Here is a 23,418-nt window from a genome sequence, read left to right as displayed (position 1 = left end):
AAGAACTTTGCAACAAATACATTTTCTTATAGAAAATTATACAAGATGCTATGAAACATTTTAATTTCCTCCAAACTGCATTGATCAGAGCAGAACTATCCCCCGTGAGGACTTTTTTGATCAATGGTAAAATTGAATTGTATACCCATGCAAATACTTTCCTGTGATATACTTCTAGATGGGGAAGCAGGTCCTATTTCAAAGGTACTTATTTGACTACCACACCAAAACTCAAAATTAACATAATCTATTGGCATAGTCGTCTACACGTCCATGGAAAATCAGCTGAAATGTATATGTCCATGACAAGGGACTAATTATGCCAAAATGGTTGTTTTTTTAAGAAATGTTCTCAAATTATATGCGTTTTGAGTGAGAAATTGAACTAATTTATAGTATACTAACATCTTACTGTTCTTCACTGATGACAAATATAATTCTATACAATAAAAACTCTTTAATAGGATATAAATTAATACTTTGAAATTGTTGCAAAATAATAGAGATGCCTAAAAAATTAATCTTGTCAATACTCTTGGACTTAATGAGATTTAAAATTATTGTAGACCTTGAAATCAGTTGTCTGCTCTAGTCAGATAAATGCTCATTGAATTTCTCAGTCCTATGCTGAGAAAGTAATGTTTTGAATTTCCCATAGTTTTAAGTGAGTATTTAGGCATGTGCTTAATTCTGAATATTATAAATTAAATGAGCGATAAAATATTCAAATATTACATCTTAATAATGTCCATCTATTATTTGTCTCCAAGTAAATATCCCTAATCACTGAAGAAGAATGTATTTGGGTTTTGTTTGTATGATTTTTAAATGCAGTAAATTTTTTTTGATATGAGTATATAAGTAACACCAGCATAGTTCCGCTTTCCACTGTTCCATGTTTATTCTGCCTCAGCTATCGTGAAATCATTGTGGTTTTTTTTAATATCTCTTTCACTGTTGAGAAAAAGGTAAGAGTTTTTTTCACTCTTCTTATAATACCCATGTTTGAAGAGTTTCCTTGTTTCCTGGCCTATGGCTGAATTATGGGAATTTCTCCATACTTGTATGGGCTACATGAAAACAGCGTGTGACTGGAGCACAGGGTGTCACACCTGAATTCCACCTGCCATGCAATAATCTAGCTCACAAGATTGTCTATAACTGGAACTTTGCCTTTGTCCCCATCTTGATAAACGGACAGTTGCAGAGGGTGGGAGTTAGTGACCTTTTCCAGCCACAAAACTGATTTTAAATATCATAATATCTTCCTGTATTTCTCCTCATTACATCTTATTTTTCCTGTTCTGCACCTTACAGGGAGCTTTAAAATGCTGAAGAAAAAGAAGCAGCATTTTGAATAGAGCACTTTGATGTGCAGTTGCTCAGCTGCCAAACTCAACAGCGTTTCATGGGCCACCAAACGTTTTAAAGTTTTCATTCTTGTTTACAGAGCTAATTAAGAATCTTCGTAGTACTCTTCTCAAATGACAGAGTATAAAAATTACAGTGACTACCTTGTGAATGAAAAGGTTTTACTGAACACTTGACTAGGAGCAGAGGTGAAGAAAACTGCTAGCCTTAAAAAACAGAGACCATATCAAATACACATTCCTTTATAGTCTGTAATAAGTAAATCTTTTAAATAATTGTTTGTGCATTTGGAATGTGGGTTATTCTGCTCATTTAAGTACTTTCCCCAAGCAATTCTATTTGTTTAAAACAATGTTTCGTTTCCCATTAAAAAGTAAGCATTTGCCAATAGCTCTGTAGACTTACAATACTGTAATGAGTTCCATATGGCAGGACCGCTCTAATAACATTGTTTTCTTTAATTTTTGTTATTTTTGGAAGAAAAGGAGCTAGATATAGTAATTTTAACATGTAGTGACTCAGTGTTTTATGCTTTAAATTTCTGTGGTCTTTGTCAAGTTGTTGGTAAGACTGGGGGGTCATAGTAGTTCTTTCTGAATGTAAAAATCTATGAATATATAGTATTGATGTAAATCAGTGCTGATGTAAATCAGTATACAGAGACCACCAGTTTAATTTTTAAATGAAGGGTTAAAAACATAATTTTTAACCATGTATATATTAGTACTAGGCTTTTATTTATTCTGAATGTAAAGCATGCAGTTTCACCCACAGACGTATCAATTATCCTCTTGGTACGGTATACTGGGAGCCCGTTTGTGCAGATGCTTACTGACAAATACACCAAATGCTTATAAAAACCAGGCCTTAAGAATGTACTGGCTATGCATTAGGAAACCACTGTAGACTTTTGATTTTAACGTTACGAGTGCTTCTTTAGATTTCTATAGACTATCATAAAGTGCAAGTCAAGAAAAAAATGCATGACAAGTATTACAACACGAGCTTGTTGCTTTCTAACAGACCTTAAATCAAGAGTGTTTATTAGTAAGCTGCCAGCAAATATTTACTTGCATACCTTTTATTATTTCAGAGGCTTTTATGAACAGTACGTCACAGTTCTAGTGTCATTTACATTCAAATACTGGTTTCTAATGTTTTAAGCTTTCCAGAAAAATGATAAGGAGAAAAATGCTAAGAAAATGGAACTTAGATCTTTTCTAATAAAACATTTTTGCAAGCATTTTGTCTCTTCAAGGTGCTGTGACATCCTGTTCAGTTGAAGGAGCACACGGCTTTAATTGCACAACTCATTCACTTTAAATATTTAATAATGCTTTTATTAGTTGCACTGAACCAGTGAAGTAAGATCTGCAATATCTAGTGCTGGTCATCATTTTTATTCATCATGGTTTAATAAGCATTATAATTACAGATTGAGCAAGAAATATGAGTTAGCTTTGTGGTTTTGCTTGGGACTCCTGTGCACACTGGTATGATTGGAAGGGATTATACAAGCTCTGTGAGCATAGCTGATCTTATTCAAACACACTGATGCAGGCTTCCCAATCCTGACACATTATTCTTCATCTATAAGTACCTGCCGAAAAGATACTGCATAAAATTACAAGTCCTGACACTATTAACTCCATCTGGCTTAGTAGTGAAGTATGAAAATTTGAAGGCCAAGTGGACTTGTTCTTGGCAGGTGTTCTAATGCATGCATTATCAGTGGAATAAGACTTCAACTATTTTTACCAACCATTTCCCATATTTGCTGCAACTTGCACAAATAGCAAAGTTATTTAGTCAGTTAGGGAAGCTTTCATTTGGAGATTTCATTGGAATTTAAGCTGAAAGACCACTTGTAGACAACATAAGCCCTCCAGGCTCAGTTCTTGCATAAATATAGATGATGATAATTTAGTATAACTTTCTTCCTTTAATATTAGAAATATGACTATTTGCATGCTATTTGCATTCTTATGTTTTAATGGGAGGTATAGTAGGGCAGACTAATATCTGGTGCATTTTTTAACGTTTTGTTAAAACATCATTTTTTCCTCATCAGCAACTTATGCGGGAGCGACAGCAGATGGCCAGCCGCCCCTTTGCTTCTGTCGATGTAGCACTGGAAGTAGGAGCTGAGCAAACAGACTTTCTACGAGGGCCATTAGAGGTAGGAACAGTGGTGCTGACAAGGGACCATTGTGATTTGCATATTTATATTGCTAGTCTCATCTGCATCTGCTTCTGAAACCAAGCAGCGTCTGATTACCTGGAGCTGACAAGTCTCAGCTACATATGTTATGCCATTTTCAAGGCGCATAGTTTTAATAGCATGACATGCGCTGTAACAAAAGCCACTGGAGAATCTATTAGCCTGGGCTGGAGTGACAGCCAGCTCACCTGGCAGTCCTTTCGTGATGGATGTGAGCTGAAGGAACGCAAGACGCAGGCATTAAGGAGGGAGCAAACCTCATGCTCGGTCCTTCGAGTACACAGTGCCCCCTAGTTAACATCTATCTTAATTAACAGAGATTACAGCAAACAAACAAACAAATAAATAAATAAAGCAGCTGTGAGTCGAATTTCAGTGTTGGGTTTTATATGTACAGGTTTAAAGAATACAGAGTATACTGCATATTTTTGTTTGTAGATAATGGCTACATTACTGCATTCTTTTATTGTAATTGAAGTACATTGGAAAAGAAATAATAATATGCAAGGCAATGTGATATTGGAATAGTGTAATAATGCATGAAATAGATTCTGGAAGTTTCACCTGCAAATAGAGGGAGAATTACAATATGTGGATAATAATGAATATCTAGTCGAGGTTGGGCTTTTGGTAGATCGTAATCCTCTATTCCTTTGCTTTTATTTACAGTATTGTATTTACAGTTATTACTTTATCTTATTTATGGTGGGACATGGGAATGAGGTGTGATAGCTCTGAAATCTTTCAAGATTGTACTTTTCATTGCTGCCAATTCCTCTTAAATTCAAAGCTTCTCTTACTTTTCTCAATAGCCTCTTTCGTTGGAAGATTAAATACACTGTATCAAATCTCTAAGGTTCATGGAGAAGTGAGCAATGTGAAAAACAGATTCATAGCAGAAAGAAAAAGAATCAGCTCTCGAGTACTTAGGAAATTGAGGTGCTCTGTCCTGCTACTGTATAGGAAGCAATTGCAATTGTTCTTGCTGGCATAATTTAAATACTTGGAATAGATAGTGAATAAAAATGCCACATCTCTTTGAAGAAGCTTTGTTGTTTTCTGACCAAATACTAGAACCCCCACATTCTTCACCAATATCACCATATTTCTGTCTCCTTTTATCTTGGAACAGAAGACCTCTCCAGCTCCCCAGGCTGAGGACACATTACAATGTAGTTAAAAGTTAACTTTTTTTTGAATGTGATTTCATTGTTTCTGCACTGGTATCTAGGAACATTTTCTCTGTTGCCTTTTCAGAGGGAAGCAATGAGTAGGAGCTGAGGCATCCAAACTCTAATTCTGTACATACTGATTATTTAATTAAACTTTAGAAGTAAACATCACAAGTTAATTGCCACATTTTCTTTTCTCGTATCTTTTATTTAGCACTAAAAGAGGTAGATGGTAAAATATTTTAATTATATTTTACAGTTTTTATTAGCTTTTTTTTTCCTAGCTTAGCATTTTCCAGTAATTGTTTAGTATTCATTATCCATAGTGTTTTTTCCTAATTAATACAGAGTTATACACAGACTGAAGTCCATTCAAAGTTTTCTTGAAATTACAATATACTGATCTATATCAAAACAAAGCATTGTGCTGAGCATTAAATGAATGTGATTCAGGGTATTGATTGTCCTTTGATGTATAAAGAAAGAGCTATACTAAACTTCTATTCCCAGTCTATCCTCTATTTGCAAAAGGACACTAAAAGTTGTAGTTGCCATTCTGTTCTTCATTCTTAGCTCTCTTTAGGACTGAAGGGAATTTGGATCACACATGTATTTCCAGGATGCAATGCTTAAACAATAGGATAGTATGAAGTAGCTATAACTTCATTGTGTTGTATTAAGTTAGAATCATTAAACTATTTTAATAATTCTGTGATATCTGATGCCCATTGGGACCTTTTAAAGTTAGAGATCTTTTGGTAAAAATGAGGAATGTACAGTAACGCTCTTCAAAATGTTGCAGCAGCATTGCGGAGATCTTGCACTGATATACCAGGGGTTCAGATTTTAATGGTGGTGCATTGCATTCCCTCACCTCATACTTTTATTGAGATTGTGTGTTATTCACTGGTACTTTGGACATTGTTGGTATACTTTTATTGACATTGTAATAACTCCGGCACTTCCAATGACATTGTATTGATCCATGGGTCCTTTGAGCACAGTGTAATATCATTGAACTGTTCCGGACATTACTGCAAGTCTCCCACTCAACTGCATAGTAAGACTGCTGTTCATTAATGTCATCTGGCTTACATGAAGGTGGTTTTGTACAGCTGGTGTTCTGTATTAATACTGATGGTCTGGTACGTGTCAGTATTCATATGACTATCTACATGGTAATTCCAGTATGCCATTTGGTTAGCTTTTGTTTTATTATTTTTATTTGTTTGTAAATATCCAGAGCAACTGTTTCACTGTGGAGTTTTAGTTTGCAGTAGTAAGGCAGTTTTTGCCCAGTGTTTGGAAAGCATATCTAAAAAAATAAGAGTATGAATACTGTACTTAAAATGATTGCCTAGTTTAGATACTTACAATACAACTGGTAACATTTGGGTCTATTTTCAGTTAGCAGCAATTTGCAACAGATTAAAATTAAGTCCTGAAAACATTACAGAAGAGAGTTGAATCTCTGTTATTTTGGGCTCTCTTTCTGCTTTGGAGTCTTTACCAGCCAGTCTATCTTTCTTAATGTTTTGCCATCAAAATGACAGTATCTTGATATTAACTCCTTCAAAAAACTTTAATCTGTATCATATTCCTCCTGTTTCCTGCTCTCTGAGTGGGTTTTCAGGCATTGGCAATAGCCTTTACTCTTCCAAATGTAAACCATATTATTCATCAATCTTTACCTTTTCAGGCTGCCTTTCTGTGTAACTGAATCACAACATGACATTAACAAGTCTCATCTTGTCATCCATTCTGTGATGTTGGTCTTATATCAACTATTAAATATCTTATTGTCAGCTTAACACAGAAGAAATCAAACTTAGTTTTTCTCTTGCCCTCCTCTCTTGGTATCACATCAACAACTACCTTGCTAATGATATTGATAGCATGGTAGTATCCTAATTCTAAATCTATGAAGCAATACCTACTCCTGCTGTGGCATGATACTCGTGATACTAATCTTGTGCACAATTATCCTATTTAACCCATGCCAGCCCTAATCTGCATCTTCATCTGCTTCCATTAGAATTGCCATTTCCCTACTTAGAAGTAATGAAATCTGCATGAGCTCTTACAAGGGAAGGTGAGGCTGGAGGCAGGCCACCCCTGACTCTTCCTCCTCCCTCTTGGGAAGAACAAGAGCAGCCTAAAGTTACTCCGGTGAAGGAGGGGAAGGGAAGTCTGCAAGGCAGTGAACCTCTGGATCCCAAGAGGAGAACAGTCAAGGGGGGCTACAGTGAAGTGGCCGGTGTCCCAAGGGCAGGTAAAAGAACAGAAAGAACTCCTAAGGCCCCCTTGTTAGCAGTTTCACATAGCACAGGCTGTTAAGGAGCAGAGTAAGAAAACACCAAGACCATCCTGCCCAGAGAGTTTGAGAATAATGTGATACCGCCATAATTTTTTCAATATGAGACTCATAAAAAATTAAAGTAGCATCATAGATCAATAGATACAATGCTTCTTGACACTCAGTGCCCTCAGTGTTAAAATGTTTTTTATTCCTTTCATTTCTTTTTTCTAGACATCTAAGCCATTTCCAGACCTGGTTGCTTTTTGCTGCTCAGTATATCCCAAAAGCTAAATCATTTAGGCTATTTTCATATTCTAAGCCTCCTTTAGGCAACATTTTTTCCCCAAAATATAAATCACTTTTGAAGAGTCACTTCCACTGTGCTGCTGACAGTCATTTTAGTTAATCTGTATGTTAAGTGAAAAGTAATAAAAATGTTTTTTCTGTCCTGCTTTGCCTAACTTCTGGGTATTTTTCAGCTCATTCAGAACCCATGGGGTTTTTTTTGAAACAGACAGATTCTTTCTTTAAGCCTGTGAGATAAGGTGGGCACTACTGTGGACTCTAATGTATGGTCATGCTAAGTCTCTGGACAGGAGCATCTACTGTGCTACATCTGCTGGAGTAAAGACAGATGTGTTATTGCCTGCATAAGAACCAAGTGCAGATTTGCTCTTATGATGATCATCCATTTGATATCTTTACAATATTACTTGGGTATCCATTTTTTTTGCAAATCGATGTTCTTTTGATAATTATTTCTGCAGCAAAACATGCAGTAAATCTTTCAATCATTTTTCCATCAAGTTACTGCCTTTTCTGTAGAATTGTCACAGATGTTAGATTGTTCTCTATGTTTAACAAGGTAAGATGGTCTCAAGAATTTTGAATTTGAAATAAAATCTAGCTTTGCTTCTTTAGCAAGCAGTAAGTAATATTTATGGTACATTAAATAAGTTTTGAACTTCAGGCACTTCTAATAAGTATGAAGCAAAGATTGGCCATTATTTCTCATTTATTTGAGTAAAAGAATTGGAAGGTATGCACCGACACCAATAGATATCATTATATCAAGAATGACTATTGGAAATCAGAGCGACTTATTAAAACACAGTAAAATCCTGCACCAGAGGTTTGTGGGGTTTAGGGAATTGAAGCTTATACTAATAAACTTTGTTGCTGGTTTCTCCTGCCAATAAGATGTCAGGACATTTTAGCTTGCTTTACAAATAAATCCAGTTAAGCTGGGTTCATTTTCTTGTTTAATTTGAATAACTCAGTGAGTAATTTTTGAAACCGCAACCTAAGCATACCTCATTTTTTTTGTACAAAATGAAACTAGTTGTATGCTTCATCAGCATTACACCTGCATTATTCTGATGACATAATGTCTAGTATCAAGGAACAGACTCTTCCCAACTGTTTGTTACAGGTCATCAGATTGCCCCTTGATATTCTCAGTTCCTAATTTTAGTCTTAGTGTCAGAGGATAAATTCAGTCCCCTTGTAAGAAAGTAAAAATTTATTGAAGAGAATGATGAAATTGTTCCTAGAATGGTCATCTTGTTTTCAGTGACCATAAAGGCAATAAGTATTTGTCAACAGGAACAATCAAAGACCATTACACTTGCACTTCTTGCTTACTTAAAAAGTCATGCTATATAATTTACGAAGTTGCAGGTGTTGCTCACGCAAGCTTATTGGGGAGCTGAACTCTGGGAACTTCAGAGAAGATATTAGTATACTATATTAATTATTTATTATAAATTTTGTTTAAAATACAATCAAATCTGATTATTCTTTATTGATACAGTGGGATAACTAGACATTATCCCACACTACTTGTGGGAAAACCAGCCATTCTCCTGGATGGGGAAGGATAATTTCAGTGGCTAATCCACATTTCTATCTTTGTCATGGTTGGTGCTGAGGGTGTAATGCTTAGTGTAGGATACAGCCTGTGATCCAGTTCAGTTATGGTCACATAGAACAAGTTGCAGGTTGTTCTGAATGATTCCAGGGTCTGCAAAAGCTGTAGCTGGACTCAGAGAAGCAGAAACATAGTTTAGAGACACATACCATGTTTGTTCTTTTCAATGTCATTCAGAAACAAAGGTTGCATTGTTTTTTTGTAACCTGCCCCTTGGAAGGCTTTGGATGTGCATGTGAGGAGTTGGTGTTTTTAGAACTCTCATCCCTGAGTTTAATTGTCATTTTCCTAACTAATATTTTTCTTTCCTAGCAAAGTTTTTTTTTTTTTTTTTTCCCTTTGCTAATTCCAAGTTTGGATTATCCATATTGTCCATATGTTATGTCTGTAAGCCAAGCTCTGGTTGGCAATGGAAAGGGCTTCACGAAGTACTGTGTCTGGTCTGCGGCACTGCAGCTCAAGGAGGACCAGAGGAGAGAGGATCTAGATGAGAACAATGTGAGCAATCAGAGGCTTAGAAAATATAACTACAAGGAAAAGTCAAGGAAATTGGAGCAGACTATTACAAGGAGTCAAAATAATAACCTTCAAATATGCAAAAGGTTAGTAGCAATCAGGAGGGCAACACTTTTTTCTTTGTGTGCACTGTAGGCAGCAAAGGTGTAATGGACTTAAATTGTAGTAGAGGAGATTTAGGCTGGATATCAGGAAAAACTTCTCATAATAAAGCTGAATCACTGGAAGCAATTGCCTGAGGAGGTGATGGAATTTCTTTTATTGGAAGCGTTTTAGAACAGGTTAGACAAACATTTCTCAGGTACCATGTACCCATAGCTCCGTTAGCTTCTCTCCTTTCAGCTGTCTTTATTATTATTCTGATTGCCGCCTTCCTTCCGCATACTCCCTGAAAATTTTCCATTTCTGTTGTTTGAACACCTTGATTACCTTCATTGCACTATTAGTTTTCTGTTACTGAATATTTCTGACCCTTCTCTTCACTTTTGCTATTATCTTCATTGATTTACGTCCTCAGTTTTCTTGCAAGATCAGAAACTGTTAAGTCATCTCTGACCCCCAGTCTCTGCATGACTGTAGGTCTGCCTAATATGATCTCCAACCCATTCTGGAATAGCTTCCACGTTCTCCTTGAAGTCTGTATTCATGATGTAATTATTTTTTTCTTAACCAGTGCATTATCATTTTCATAGCCTTTCAAAATCCATGCATCCTACACTAATAGATCTCAGAGAACTGTACTCAGATGATACACCTGACACTGAAGAGAAGAATCTATATTGGATCATATTTTCTGTTTTTCTGTATTACTCAAAGATCATGCTAAATTTGCTGTCCACTGCCTCAAGAACTCCATTATCTTGTGCTACACTTTGACCTTGGTGGCTCACTCCATTTTTCTCTGCCCACTCCCTCAGTACTGTTCATCTGGAAAACTTTCTCCTAAACTACTGAGTCACTTTATTTTAAATCCTACCTTCAAATCTGTTTTCTTCTTTGCAAATGATTGATTCACCTTGGGTATCCTTTTGTGATACTATGTGTGAGGATTGTTACATCATACGCAAAATTCACATTCAGTAGTTCTTCCATTAGAGAAAAGCATTTACCTGAAAGCAGCATTGTTTCGTCCCCGCAATAACTCCCTCCTCAGATAATGAACTGTTTTTCATGAAATAAGAATTTAGATTTCACACTGTTTAATTCCTTGTTCAGTGGACATATACAACAGTGTAGCTCTGCCCAGTTAAGTATCTTTACATTTGCATAAGATTTTTGTTGCTTCTCTTTAAATTTATGTCTAGCAATGTGTGAATGTTCTGAGCCTGTGATTCAGAACAAATACCTAATCTAGTTGCTCATGCATACTGGTCACAGCTATGATTTTTTGTGTGTGTTGTGTATGCTAACCCTATCTTATATAAAGAGTATAGATGTTCAATTCCTTGCACAGAATCAAGTTAACAATATTTTAAGATTTCTAAGTAATAGATTTCTCCTTCAGCATATGGGAAATCTAAAAGTAGTCTGAGAAATGCTGCCTGGAATAAGCCACATTTGTTTTTTCATATAGACCCAATTTTTTGTGTGTGTTTTATTGCTAAAATATATACTAACACCTCAAAACTTGATGTTTTGACAGAGTCCTTAACTTAAAGTTTTAAAAAACTCTAGATTTGTTCTGGAATGTATCCAGTCTCTAAATTTACAGAAAACACATTTTCAATCCCTACATTCTCTTGTTTCCTTGCTTATTTTTGTTGAGTCAATTTGCCCTCATGGGCAAACAGACATTGGAAGAATGCCTGAAACATGATGTATAGGAGGTTTCTCTACATGCAGGTTGATGTCCTAATATTTCAAGAGAGTAAAGCCTCTTCCTATTAGCTTATGAGCTATAGGATCTGTGAATTCACAATTAGTTCTGAAAACCTGATTTTGTTCAGTTTTTTTGACAAAAATGTATCTTTCCACTTCACAAAATTTATTTGGCACATGTACTGCATAATCAGATGACTATAGAAATTGTTTGGATAGAAATATATGATTTGTGTTGAACAAAATTGCCAACAAATTTCATGCTCAATTGGAACAATTAGCAGGAATTTTGGCTGACTAGCTAAATGTAGGTGTTTCAGCGGTATTGGCATGCTGTGAAAAGAAATTGTTAAATTATCGTATTACGCATAGTTGCAAACTGAAAGTATCAAAATAAATATTCTCATTGTTTTCAAGCAGAAATGTTTAGATGTCTGTAAATGTTATGAATAATGACACTGTACATGTCCTATGTTCATTAAAATTAATAAATACAATTTTTCCAACATCTTATTTCATAAAGTAGATAGATACAAAATTCAGTGAGTGCCAGACAAAATATTTAAGTATATAACTCTAGGTTTGTCTTTAAACAAGGCTTGCTTATGGGAATCTTGCCTTCAGATGGCAGATCCATGACAATGAGATTTTTCCAGAATTGTTTAAACTGAACATACCAAAGCATGGAAATAATTATGCTATCAGGATAATGAAAAAGCACATAGATTGATTTTTTTTCTCGGTTTGATTGACTGTGCTTTTCTATGCACATGATTTGCACATGCCATTCTCTGACAGGCTGCTCTTTCTAGTTATATATATTTTCTTAGTATTTCTTTTGGTTTTAGATAAAAAGTTGTTTCTCATCTTTAAAGTAGGGCATTTCTCTCTTTAAAAGGAAAGAAGAAGAAGAAATAGATACAGAAATGATTTTTCAGTTTTTCACCAGCTATTTCCCATGTTTCCAGGTAGAACTGGCTAGTGTATAGTGTTGTTTGATATTTGGCAACTTGTAGTCCTTAGCTTTGCTTCAGAGGCTTTACCTGCATGCCGTTTCCTAGCTCTGTAGTTGAGTTTCAGTTCTTCCTGCCAACAACAATACCTATTGAAACTGCAGCAGACAGGAGACAAAAGTGCAGTGCCTTTGCTTTTCTTCACAGAACTTAACAACCTGCATGTATTGTTGGATAATCTAATAGGTTATGCCAGTTTTCACTGAAGTTTTATCATTCTATAACTTTTATCAAACTAAATTAAAGTCTGAAATGAATATGAATTCATTGTGTTGAAGGCAATGCACCTGCCCTGGACAGCGGATGCCTAAACCTCACTGAAGCTTCAGAGAGCCATCCAGTTTGCTTACTTTCCAAGACGACTCAACTCAGCAGGCACTTTCCTACTTGGTCTACAGACTCCGCTTTCAGAGAGTTATTAGCTAAGCTTTGCCTGAGTCCACAGAAAAGACTGAAATATTATGTCTGGTCAGGACTACAACTAAACTAATTTTGAAGATGGCAACCTTTTGCACAACAGTATAGTGAGAATAGCATTTGTCCATGGGGTAAGAAAGCACTGAGACCAAGGGAGACTATATCTACCTAGCCCTAGGCATCCTGTGGGAACACACACTCATTTTTACAGCTACAAGAGTGGATTAATCAGGTGGTGAAAAGAGAACAAATTAGAAGGGATCTGAGAGCTCGCATGACCTGGGCACTCCTCTGGAAGGGGGCAGATGTAAAATGTTCCCTGTGGGCAGGATCCAGAGCTCCAGAGTACGTTCTTTTCATCTCAATGTCTAACTTTGGTTCTGCCTGCTGCGTTTGAGCGTCATGGCTCTTGAATTTCTGGTTGCATGGTGGCTCAATTTCAAGAAAAAGGATGGAGCATGTTCCTGTTTAGGTAGACCATGAGCCCCCTGGATTGAGTAGAGCCTGAAGTTCAGCTCCACCTTACCTGGGTCAGGATCAGTGTTCTGATGTCTGCTCTACCATACAAAAGACAAATGTGGGTCCCGCTCTCGTTATGTGCCCATCATCAGAAGTGGGGGAATTTAATATAAGCATGCTGCATAGCATTCCTCCTTGTTCCCTGTGTTCTCAGTGGAAGAGGAGGAGGCCTATTTTTCCACTTGCATATTGTGAAAGGCAGTTTCCTTTTTCACACTGATTGTTTAGAAAGGAATGGTAGTAATTACAGGCAGACTAGATCACTTCTTTGGTGTGAGGAACCCAAAATTTCAAAGAGGCTATGAGGAGGCTGGGTATGTAAGTTATAGGGCATAGATTCCATTCACTGTCTTTAGCAAAGCAGACATAGAAACGTTGCATGAGGTGTTAGTTCCAGTAATAATCTCAACAATTTTTTTATTACAGAAAATACTGTAATATTAGAACTTGAGTTCTAATATTGAGTGGGCGCAATCAGGATTTAGGGTCCAATGGTATGATTCTTTAGTGGCCCTGAAGGAGCCTTCTCCTTGTACAATTTCTTTTGGAAATCAAAAGATTATGATGGTGTACTGCAGTAAAGTAGAAGTTACAAAGGCAGTTAGACTGCAGTGAAATTGGGAAGATCAGTAAGTTTGTATCAGGGCCATCTCTACAAGAGGAACTCCTGTAAAAAGTAAGCAGTATTTGTGATATGTGATCACTTCCAGTTATAAATGTAGTGTACTTTACAAATCTATTAGAGCTTCCCTTAACAAAGACTGTAAAACATTATTGTTCATTAGTGTGAAGCAGTAAAGTTTTTAACAGATATGCATGAAATAAAATTTTCCTTTTTTCATCTTTGGTATATATTCACGTTATTGGAATTATATTTAAAGTAGAATTTTGCCTTTCCAAGTGCTATTTCTTATACTATATCCTTGGCAAGATGACCTTTTTCTTATCTTTATTATCCAGCTTTCAGTTAGAAACTGGGAAGTTTAAAGGGACACTTGCTGTCAGCTTCTTGTCTCAACTGTTTAGGCCTTTGAAAAAGATGTATAAATATTGAACCAGCTGGAGTTAATAGATAAAGTTATTCTGTTCTACAAACAACTTAATGGTTATTAAAGGAAAAGCCACTGGGCTTTTGGAAAAGTAGACGAGCAGTTTATTTTATGCTGAGAAATTTTTCAAATTGTAGGAATCAGAAGGAATCGAATGTACCCTTCTGAACACACCTAAATATCAGTTTATGTGCAGAAAAGAAAAGCATTATCCAGTGACTCACAACCATAATTTGTGTTTCGCAACACAAAACACACAAGTGTAGGACACTCTTTAAGATCGCCACTAAATACACCACGAGGTGCTGACATGACTTTGGCAATGAGATCCAGTGAGATCATTTTCCTCTGGGCATATGGATGCTGTAAAGTACATATTTCATTTTTTTGCATGACAAATATTTTAAAATCATATTAAAAGGAAGAAAATATATTACCATTTTGTTATAAACAGAGCCAGCCAAACATCATAAATTGAATATGCATTAAAAGATCTCCAAAACTTACTGTCATGTACTCCTATGTACCTTAATCATGAATGAGTATTTGAGTTACATTCTCCCATCACTCACTTGTTGAACCCAAGAAAAGCATATGTCGTGGTTTAACCCCAGCCAGCAACTAAGCACCACACAGCCGCTCGCTCACTCCCCCCCGGTGGGATGGGGGAGAGAATCGGAAGAGTAAAAGTGAGAAAACTCATGGGTTGAGATGAAGACAGTTTAATAGGTAAAGCAAAAGCCGCGCGCACAAGCAAAGCAAAGCAAGGAATTCATTCACAACTTCCCAGCGGCAGGCAGGTGTTCAGCCATCCCCAGGAAAGCAGGGCTCCATCACGCGTAACGGTTACTTGGGAAGACAAACGCCATCACTCCGAACGTCCCCCCTTCCTTCTTCTTCCCCCAGCTTATATACTGAGCATGACGTCATATGGTATGGAATAGCCCCTTGGCCAGTCTGGGCCAGCTGTCCTAGCTGTGCTCCCTCCCAGCTTCTTATGCACCTGGCAGAGCACAAGAAGCTAAAAAGTCCTTGACTAGTGTAAACTCTACTCAGCAAGAACCAAAACATCAGTGTCTTATCAACATTATTCTCATCCTAAATCCAAACCACAGCACTCTACCAGCTACTAAGAAGAAAATTAACTCTATCCCAGCTGAAACCGGGACAGCATAGTTGCACCAGGTCCAAATCCAGCACAATGTATACCTGCTAGAGCACTATTAAAACTAGACTAGTGAAATAGTATGCCGACTCTAATGGATCTATTGAGGAATATTGGATTTGTGTGTATGGATAAATGCAGAGTAATTGCAGAAATATTTTGATAAAATATTGAAAAAAAATTAATTTTTCTCATTTCCCAATATAATTAAGTGGTAGAAGTAGTACTTCAATCTGAATATTTAATTTTCTTTTTCTACAAAATAGTTACAGCATCTGTTTCTGTTCTAGTAGGAAACTTCCACAGACAATATCCATTGAAGTGAGTGCAAAGTACAGTGTGGTTGTGATCTAGCAAGAGTTTATAACCAGTTTGCCACTATTTTGCAAATTAAATAGCTAAAGCAGATTTTAAATAAGCTTCTCTAACCCAGATGTCTGTTTTATTAGTGACTTTCTTTTAATTATATGAAGATGTAACAGCTTAAGGTGAAAAGGAAGTAAGAGGAGAACTGGAAGGGGTGCATGAACAGTATAGGACCCTGAAGGAAAGCAGTAATTAATGTGGGGACGTACTGGAAGACGCTTTGATGCTTTGGGAGCAACAATTATATAGCCGTAAAATGCACAAAATACACATCCATAAAATGGCACAAAACTGCTTCTGTATCTCCCCTAATGTGACTTCTTCACTGAGTAATATGTTGATAAAATTTGCGTGCAACCCAAACCCTATTTCCCAAAGCCTAGACATAGTGCTACAATTTGCGTATGCACTGCGTATAGCCATTGATATTCACAACAGGAAATGGCATAAACCCAGTGCATTTAGTGGAGGAGTGTGTGATGTCGTGCTTTGTTTTGTTTGATGTATATGTTTTGCCTTGCATTTATGTGAGAGAGGGCAAAGTCAGAGAAACTTGTCTAGAATCTGGGGTAAACGATAGGGAAGTTTATGAAAGTCTGCAGACCAGGTAATATTTCAGTAACATTATTGACCTAATCCTAAGGAACTTATGTCTCCTGTGATACTTGGAATTGGTTTTGTTCCAAAAAGTTCTGTTGTGCAAGATGAGGAAAAAAAAGTTTGATCACAGACCTTTAGGCAGTGTTTTAGATGTGCCATCTTAGCCACTGAGTATTTTGAGGACAAGGTCTGAAACCTTGAATTTATATTCTTTAGAAAGCCAGCACAGAAAGCAAAGGGTAGGTCTGACGTTTTTACAGCAATCTCTGCAATAGCCTTTGCTACTCAGGTACACTCTATTACTCTGTTTCAGATAGTTTTTCAAAGGGCTTAAAATGTCCAAGTATATCATAGAACTGTAGTTGCCCTGAGAGGTTAAAATAGTACAATCAACTCATTATCTTCCAGAATATGGGGCGACAACTTTAAATCAACTGGGAAAGGCAGAAAGCATTATTCAGAAATGCTGCTTAATGAGAGCTGGGACTGAATGAGAAATTGAAAAGCTCTTCCATACAATGGGTTATATTCATCATTGTTTGGTATATCTTCTGTGTAATTGTAGGGTCTTCCAGCTGCTTTCCCCTGCTCACCTCTGCTTGCCCAGTTTTAACTTTAACCAGCTTTTCTTCTTCAGTGTGCAGATCTTCTCCAAGCCCCATTCTGTTTCAGCATTATGATCACTAAGATAGTAACATGGTGAGCACTTCTGACAGACGAATGCAGCTATTTGTTAGCTGAGTATTTACAACATTAAAGACCTCATCTTCTCATCAGCTGTTTCAGAGACTTGATATTAATATGATCAAGGAACTGATCCTTGTTGGGAGCATTCATGTTAAGCTGAAATTCAATATTTTTACTTACTGAATTTGAATTCGGCAGTAAATCTAATCTGTAGAAAACAGCATTCATCGTGCACAATAGAATCATAGAAGAATTTAGGTAGGAAGGACCCTCTTATAGTCATCTGTCAGTCAAAGAGACTGGGGATGAGCTAAACCCCTGAACAAAGTCAGGCCACCTTTGATCAGGTTGCTTAGGGCCCTGTCCAATGGTGTTTTGAATATTTCTAAGGATGATGATTCCACAAACTCACTGGCCCCTGTTCAAATGTTTGACTGCCCTCATTGTGAAAAGCCTTTTCTTAATATCTCATCAGAATGTCCCTTCTTGCACTTCTTTCTGCTGCCTGTTGTCTTATCACTGTGAGAAAAGCTTGGCATAGTCGGAGTCAGCAATAAGATCCCACTTTAGCCTTCTCCTCTTAAGACTGAACAAATCCTGTACTGTCAGGCATTCCTCCTAACTCCTAGGCCACCTATGTCTCACTGTTTTGTTTACAAAGATACCATAGAAATCTGTTTGAGAGTCTTGCTAAAGTTGAGGTTAAGGCTGTTCACTGCTGTCTTCCACTGAGGCAGTCATACCATCACCAAAAGTAACCAGGTTGGTGTGGCAAACTTTGTCTTTCGTAAATCCATGCTGGCTGTTCCTAATGAAATTCTTGTCCTTCAAGTGCGAGAACAGGGCTTTTAGGGGGATTTCCTTCATAGTCTTCCCAGGGAAGCAGGTTAGGCTGACCAGTCTGAATTTCCCCAGATCTTCCTCCTTCTCCTTCTTAAAGATGAGTGTAACATTTACCTTTTTACAGACATCAAGAACCTCCCCTGATGACCATGACCAGTCAAAGATGCATTTTCTCTATGATGTTGGTCAGTTCCCTCAGTATCCCATCTGGTCCTGTGGACTTCTCTACATCCAATTTGCTTAAGCAGTCCCCTAGTCATTCTTTCTCTACTATGAGTACTGTGTGTACACTCTACTAACTCAACCAGATGAAAATCATTAGCAAAACCCAAAGTCTGTGTTGCTCAGGATTTCAGGGTTTTTTTGTGTGCGTGGAATAAAGTTGGATATAAATTTCCCGCATAAACTAGAGCAACTTTGACGTTAATGTAATCAAAGAACTACTGTAAAGGCACTTTCTTCAGTAGCAGCATGTAAGAGTGGTCAATGTCTGCTTTTCTGTTGATATTTCTTGGTGAAACATATTTTTTGAGTTTTTATTCCTATGCCACCCTGTAAATTCCAGAATTTTTTCCTGACTTTTACATTTTAGTAGCTGCAACGTGTACTTTTGTGTACTATGTGCAGTGTTTTTTAAAGATTGTGTTTAAATAGTTGCAAAGTATTTAATATTTGCAGTTACAAAATACATTTATGAGTTTGTGGCTCATGTATGGTGAGATGAGTTCAGTTTTTAGAGGTTTGGGGTTTTTTAAGAGGATTTGTGGTAAACTAGGCCCAGTTCACAGGGTAACAAACTAGAAAGGGTTAATGAAGATCCCACTTATAGGCTTTTACCTATTCTCAGCTGTGACCAATTAGCCAATTAGAAACAGCACTGTAAAAGCCTAGATCCAAATAAATAACAAATTTGCAGGCTTTCTTAAAAGCGCTGTAGAGTCATGCTGGGGGATGCTGAAGGAAGAACTTTGTGTGAAGAGCAATGGTTGACCATGGAAAGCAGCCTGGAAACTTGGTGAGCTGTTGAAAGTCTCTCTTCTTTCTTCTTTAATGCAGAATGACTTGGCTGGAGTTCAATAAAGTTAAGGTGAATGGTACTAAAGCTGTTTTCTATGCTGTACAAATTGGCAATGCTATTTTAGTTCTTCAAAGAAGAAACAAAAGAAAAAATAGATTTCAAGTACCTATTACTGAGGGTAAATGAGAAAGATGTTTTTCTTTCTAGGTCTGATTTTGTTTGCCTGGCTTTTTTTTCTTCTTTTTCTTGGTAACATGTCAATCATAGTTTTCTTATTTGTGTGTGCCAGCTGCACTTAAAGAGAGCCCACTATTAAAAATTATCTCTCTTTAGTACATGTTAGTACTTTTTTGCTAGTGTCTCCTCTGAAGCCTACCAGGTAGTACAGGCAGGTGCAGCTTTTCTCCCTAGCATGTATTTTCTTTTTTCCATTTTCCATCTTTGGGAAATAGGCTAGCCACTACTCTTAATAATAATAAAGTTTCAGTTAAATAGACAGTACCTCCTTTTTGGAATAGGTGTGTTCATCTGACTGACTAAAAAAAAAAAAAAAAAAATCCCTGCCACATCATAAAGGCATCATCTTCTTTCAGTGATTTATTGACAGATTTTAGTTCTTAAGTGTCTAGACTGTATATTTTAGGTCGACAGGTATGTTAACAAATGTAATTGATACATACAAACATCTGAATAGCATCAACTGTATCTTATTACTGGCTCTGGTTGTCAACCAGAGATGACAGAATTGTGTACTCTCGGGTACTGTAGAGTGAGTCATCCCAAATACCTTTCTCCTAAACATGTTTGATCACTAAGCTATATGAACAAAACCATCAGTGTGTTAAAAGAATGCTTTAATTGCTTTCACAACAGAGGTGGTCATGGAGTCTGAGCCCTTATTGAGTAGTATCTTTCCAATATGTCTTCTGATTAGTCTTAATAATCGCTTTGTGTTTGTTCTCATGTAACTAGTGTCTCTTCTTCTTCAACTCTTCCAACAGATAAGTCATATTTAATGACAATCATTGCTATATATTAACTTGTAGTGTGAATAATGTAATGTGAGTTCTAATCTTTCAAACAAATGCATGTGCAGAACTGTCCTTCTGAAAGTACTCCATCAAACTTAAAAGCAAGTAGGAAGCTGCAGTTAAGTATATTCATAAAATTTAACAGGATCAGTTTTATAGTCAGCTGCACCATGATGGAATTTACAAACAGAATTTCTGGTGTGATTATTGTAGCTGTATCTTGGGAGCAAACTCTTGAGTACATTATATAAAACAGCTTTGGAAAATGGATAATTGATTATCTTGGAAAGTGAATATTCAGCATTGCATACAAATACTTAACAAAGGAAAAGTAATGAATTACTTAAGCTATAAGTTGAGAAACTGTCCTCTATATATGATCTGAAGTGGCTAATACAGACCACTGATCTACTTCTATAGATGTTTTAATCTACAGTGAATGTGATAGTGAATTTATTAAGTGTCACTATTGGTATCTTTCCTCAGTTGGAAGTTTCAGTGAATAATTATGAGGTACATAGTGAATCTTTTAAAATTTATATTCAGAAATTCATTGTCACTAATTTCATGTAATCATAAGCAACTTGAAGTCAATCTGACATAAGAAATGATACTCAACTGTCTCATCTCTAACAAATGACAGTAATTAGTCATATTTCAGGCAAAAGATAATATATCACAGATAAGGAAGTTCATATTTCATACAGTATCCATTAACAGAGATGTAGGGCCAAATGAACTCTCACATTACACTCCTTTTATAAGCTCTTCTGTCACAGAATATAATATTAAAATTATGCTTGTAAAGTAGGTTTTAAGGCAGATGAAACTTTTGAAAATTGATGGCTTTAGTGAGCAGTCAGCACTAGTATTTACTTTGATAAGGACTAAGGGAATACTCATGGGAATTAAAGCCTATGCATCCTTGTGTTGTCTTCCCCACTGCTAATAAGAGAATGGCAGTTTGGTTCACCTCTGGTCATTTCCACAGTGACTCAGACAGTACCAGCTTTGTCTTTTTAAAAAGGCTACCAAAAAACCAATTGTTCTCAAGTATCTAAAAATTCTTCGCTGCTTATAAAGCCTAGTATGCATCACTGATGCTATGATATGGGGGCCTTGGAAATGATCTATGCAATGCGAATGAGGCTTCCCACATTGAATGGAGATCCAGATCTTTCCTTTTCAAGATTACAGTGGTCTGTGGTTCAATAGCAAATAGCTGATTAATACCATAAAGTATTTTGTCCCGTTCTCCAAAAACAGTGAATAGGTTGAGTAGTTGGTAAATACAATTGATTCTATTTACTCACCATAAATAAAAGGGTGGAAAGTTTTGTGTGAGGAGAAATGGTGAGCCATGGCGTGAGTAAAAGCTGTGACCTGAGCCAAGTCCTGCCTATCGCAGTAGCTGCAATAAGTAACATATCTATACAACTATTGCAAAGCAGCAGAAGAGGGGAGCATAAATGTACCTACCCTTTATGCAAAGCATTCCTGTGTGATCACAAAATGCATGTAACACAGGTCAGTGAGAAAGGTGGTGCATTTTAGAGGGGGATAATGGTAAGAAGGCTCTGGAGCCGCTATTGTTAAACTGCTGGGAACGCGCACACAAGTGATGTGTAGTACATGTGCAGTCTACTGCTACAAAGAGCCATCAGCTTGAAAAAGGTGGATGCAAACCAGTTTATGCTGCTTTGTGCAGGACTGAGGCATCCTCTCTGATGTTAAGATGCACAATCTAGGCTTATTCATAGGAAAACTATAGTACTACCCTGTTTCATTTCTCATGTGAAAATGTAGCTCTCTGTGTATGTCTTTTTGTTTCAACTTGTAGAAACTCAAGGTTAAAAAGCAGAATTAATGCATACTTGGCTATGTTCAATAGCATCTTACTGAAAATAGTCATGCCTATGTTTTTTACATGTGATTCTTAACAATTGTTTGCTAGAAATTTCATCCTTGCATAGAATAATGGGGGGAGAATATAAATACTTTTAGCATTCTGAAGTCCCTTAATCTACATTCTTGATAACACTTTGTTACTGATTCTAAGGAGAAAACCCAAGTAACTTATTTTTTCAAAAACAAACAAACAAAACTTTTAAAATCTGTTTGCATAAAGATAATGTATAGAGCCTTTTCTAGGATTAAAGGTTTCTTATAAAAATGAATGCATGAAATTTAGTATTTTCTTCATAAATTACAATACCATTTAAACAGACATTGTATTTGAAAAGACACATAGCTTTTCTTTAGGAATACTTGCAATGGAGTCTTAGGTTTTTATACACGTGACAGATTCAGGTAATAGTACAAATATGTATGCCTCATGATGTGGGCACAAATCAAAATTAAAAGGAGTGATTTCAAAGGAATAAAAGGTATTCTTTATAATGGAACAAATATTCCTATTGTATGAACACTACCTGAAGTGTCCTGTTGATGTGTTTGCACATTTAGAGAAAATCAACATGGTTGTACTTCATGTTTCCTTCCTTATAACATGAAGCTGAGTTATTACTGTACTAATGGCAAGGCCCAAAATGTTTTTGAAATGATGGCAATGCTCCAGTTTATCTTGTTTAAGTGTCACAGTTAACAAAGTGAGGTTATTCCGGTATTATCTAAGAGTCATTGTTATCATCTAAGTGGTATTTGTGGGGTATGGAGTCAGGCTCCCTGAATTGTGAATGTCCTTTTGCTGATTTATAGTTTTGCATTATTTAAGTGGTAAATTCTGTACAATGCAGATGAGAACCTTTGAGGGAAAGCAAATATTATAGTAATTCAATATTTCAGTAGCCTTGTAGCTATTTGAAACAGTCGATTAGTAAATGATGTTTATTTTCATCTTTAGGTATAAAAATGCTTCTTATACCAGTAGATATCCATCCCCCTATACACAGAGTAAAAATGACAAAGAAAAATTGGAAGCAAGCCCAGTTTTTTTTCTCCCTATCCAGTGACCTACTCATAAATGACAATATTTATATTGGCCCTTTCTATCTTCAATCTAGATACGGCTTTCAGCATAACAGAAGCCATAAAACATAACCCAGTAATTACAACAGCTTTTCCTAAGAATACAAGGCTTAACTAGAACTCATTAAGAAATATGTTGTCAATTTAAAAGCGCCAAAATGAAGTGTTGGGATAAATTTCTCCCCAAAGAATTTGCTATTGTAGTGCCCATTGCTGTAGTAATCCATGTTTAGACGCCTGACTCAGAACTGAATCCAGAGCCATGTGTGGAGGAGAGCCCACAGGGAATACTGAAAAGGGATGCCTCTTCAAAAGTACCTAAAACGGGTGGCAGAAACCTTCTTGTCTCAAGTCAGGATTCGTGTCTAAAAATGATCTCCTGGAGTTAGGTGCTC

The 23,418-nt window shown here is 36.5% G+C and overlaps 1 protein-coding gene across 1 annotated transcript in view; it reads left to right on the top strand.

Annotated features, from left to right (window-relative positions):
• Positions 1-23,418, top strand: part of ATRNL1 (attractin like 1) — a gene marked incomplete at both ends in the record, with an annotated part of 524,731 nt that overhangs the window by 391,053 nt on the left and 110,260 nt on the right. The window contains one exon of the mRNA XM_082310449.1: positions 3,443-3,550. Within this exon, the coding sequence (XP_082166575.1) occupies positions 3,443-3,550 (108 nt within the window). The remainder of the gene's footprint in view (positions 1-3,442; positions 3,551-23,418) is intronic.

This window comes from Platalea leucorodia, assembly GCF_965183815.1.
Source record: "Platalea leucorodia genome assembly, chromosome: 4".
Taxonomy (NCBI): Eukaryota; Metazoa; Chordata; class Aves; order Pelecaniformes; family Threskiornithidae; genus Platalea; species Platalea leucorodia.
The sequence above is the reverse complement of the archived record's forward strand: the minus strand, read 5'-3'. Positions and strand labels throughout refer to the sequence as shown.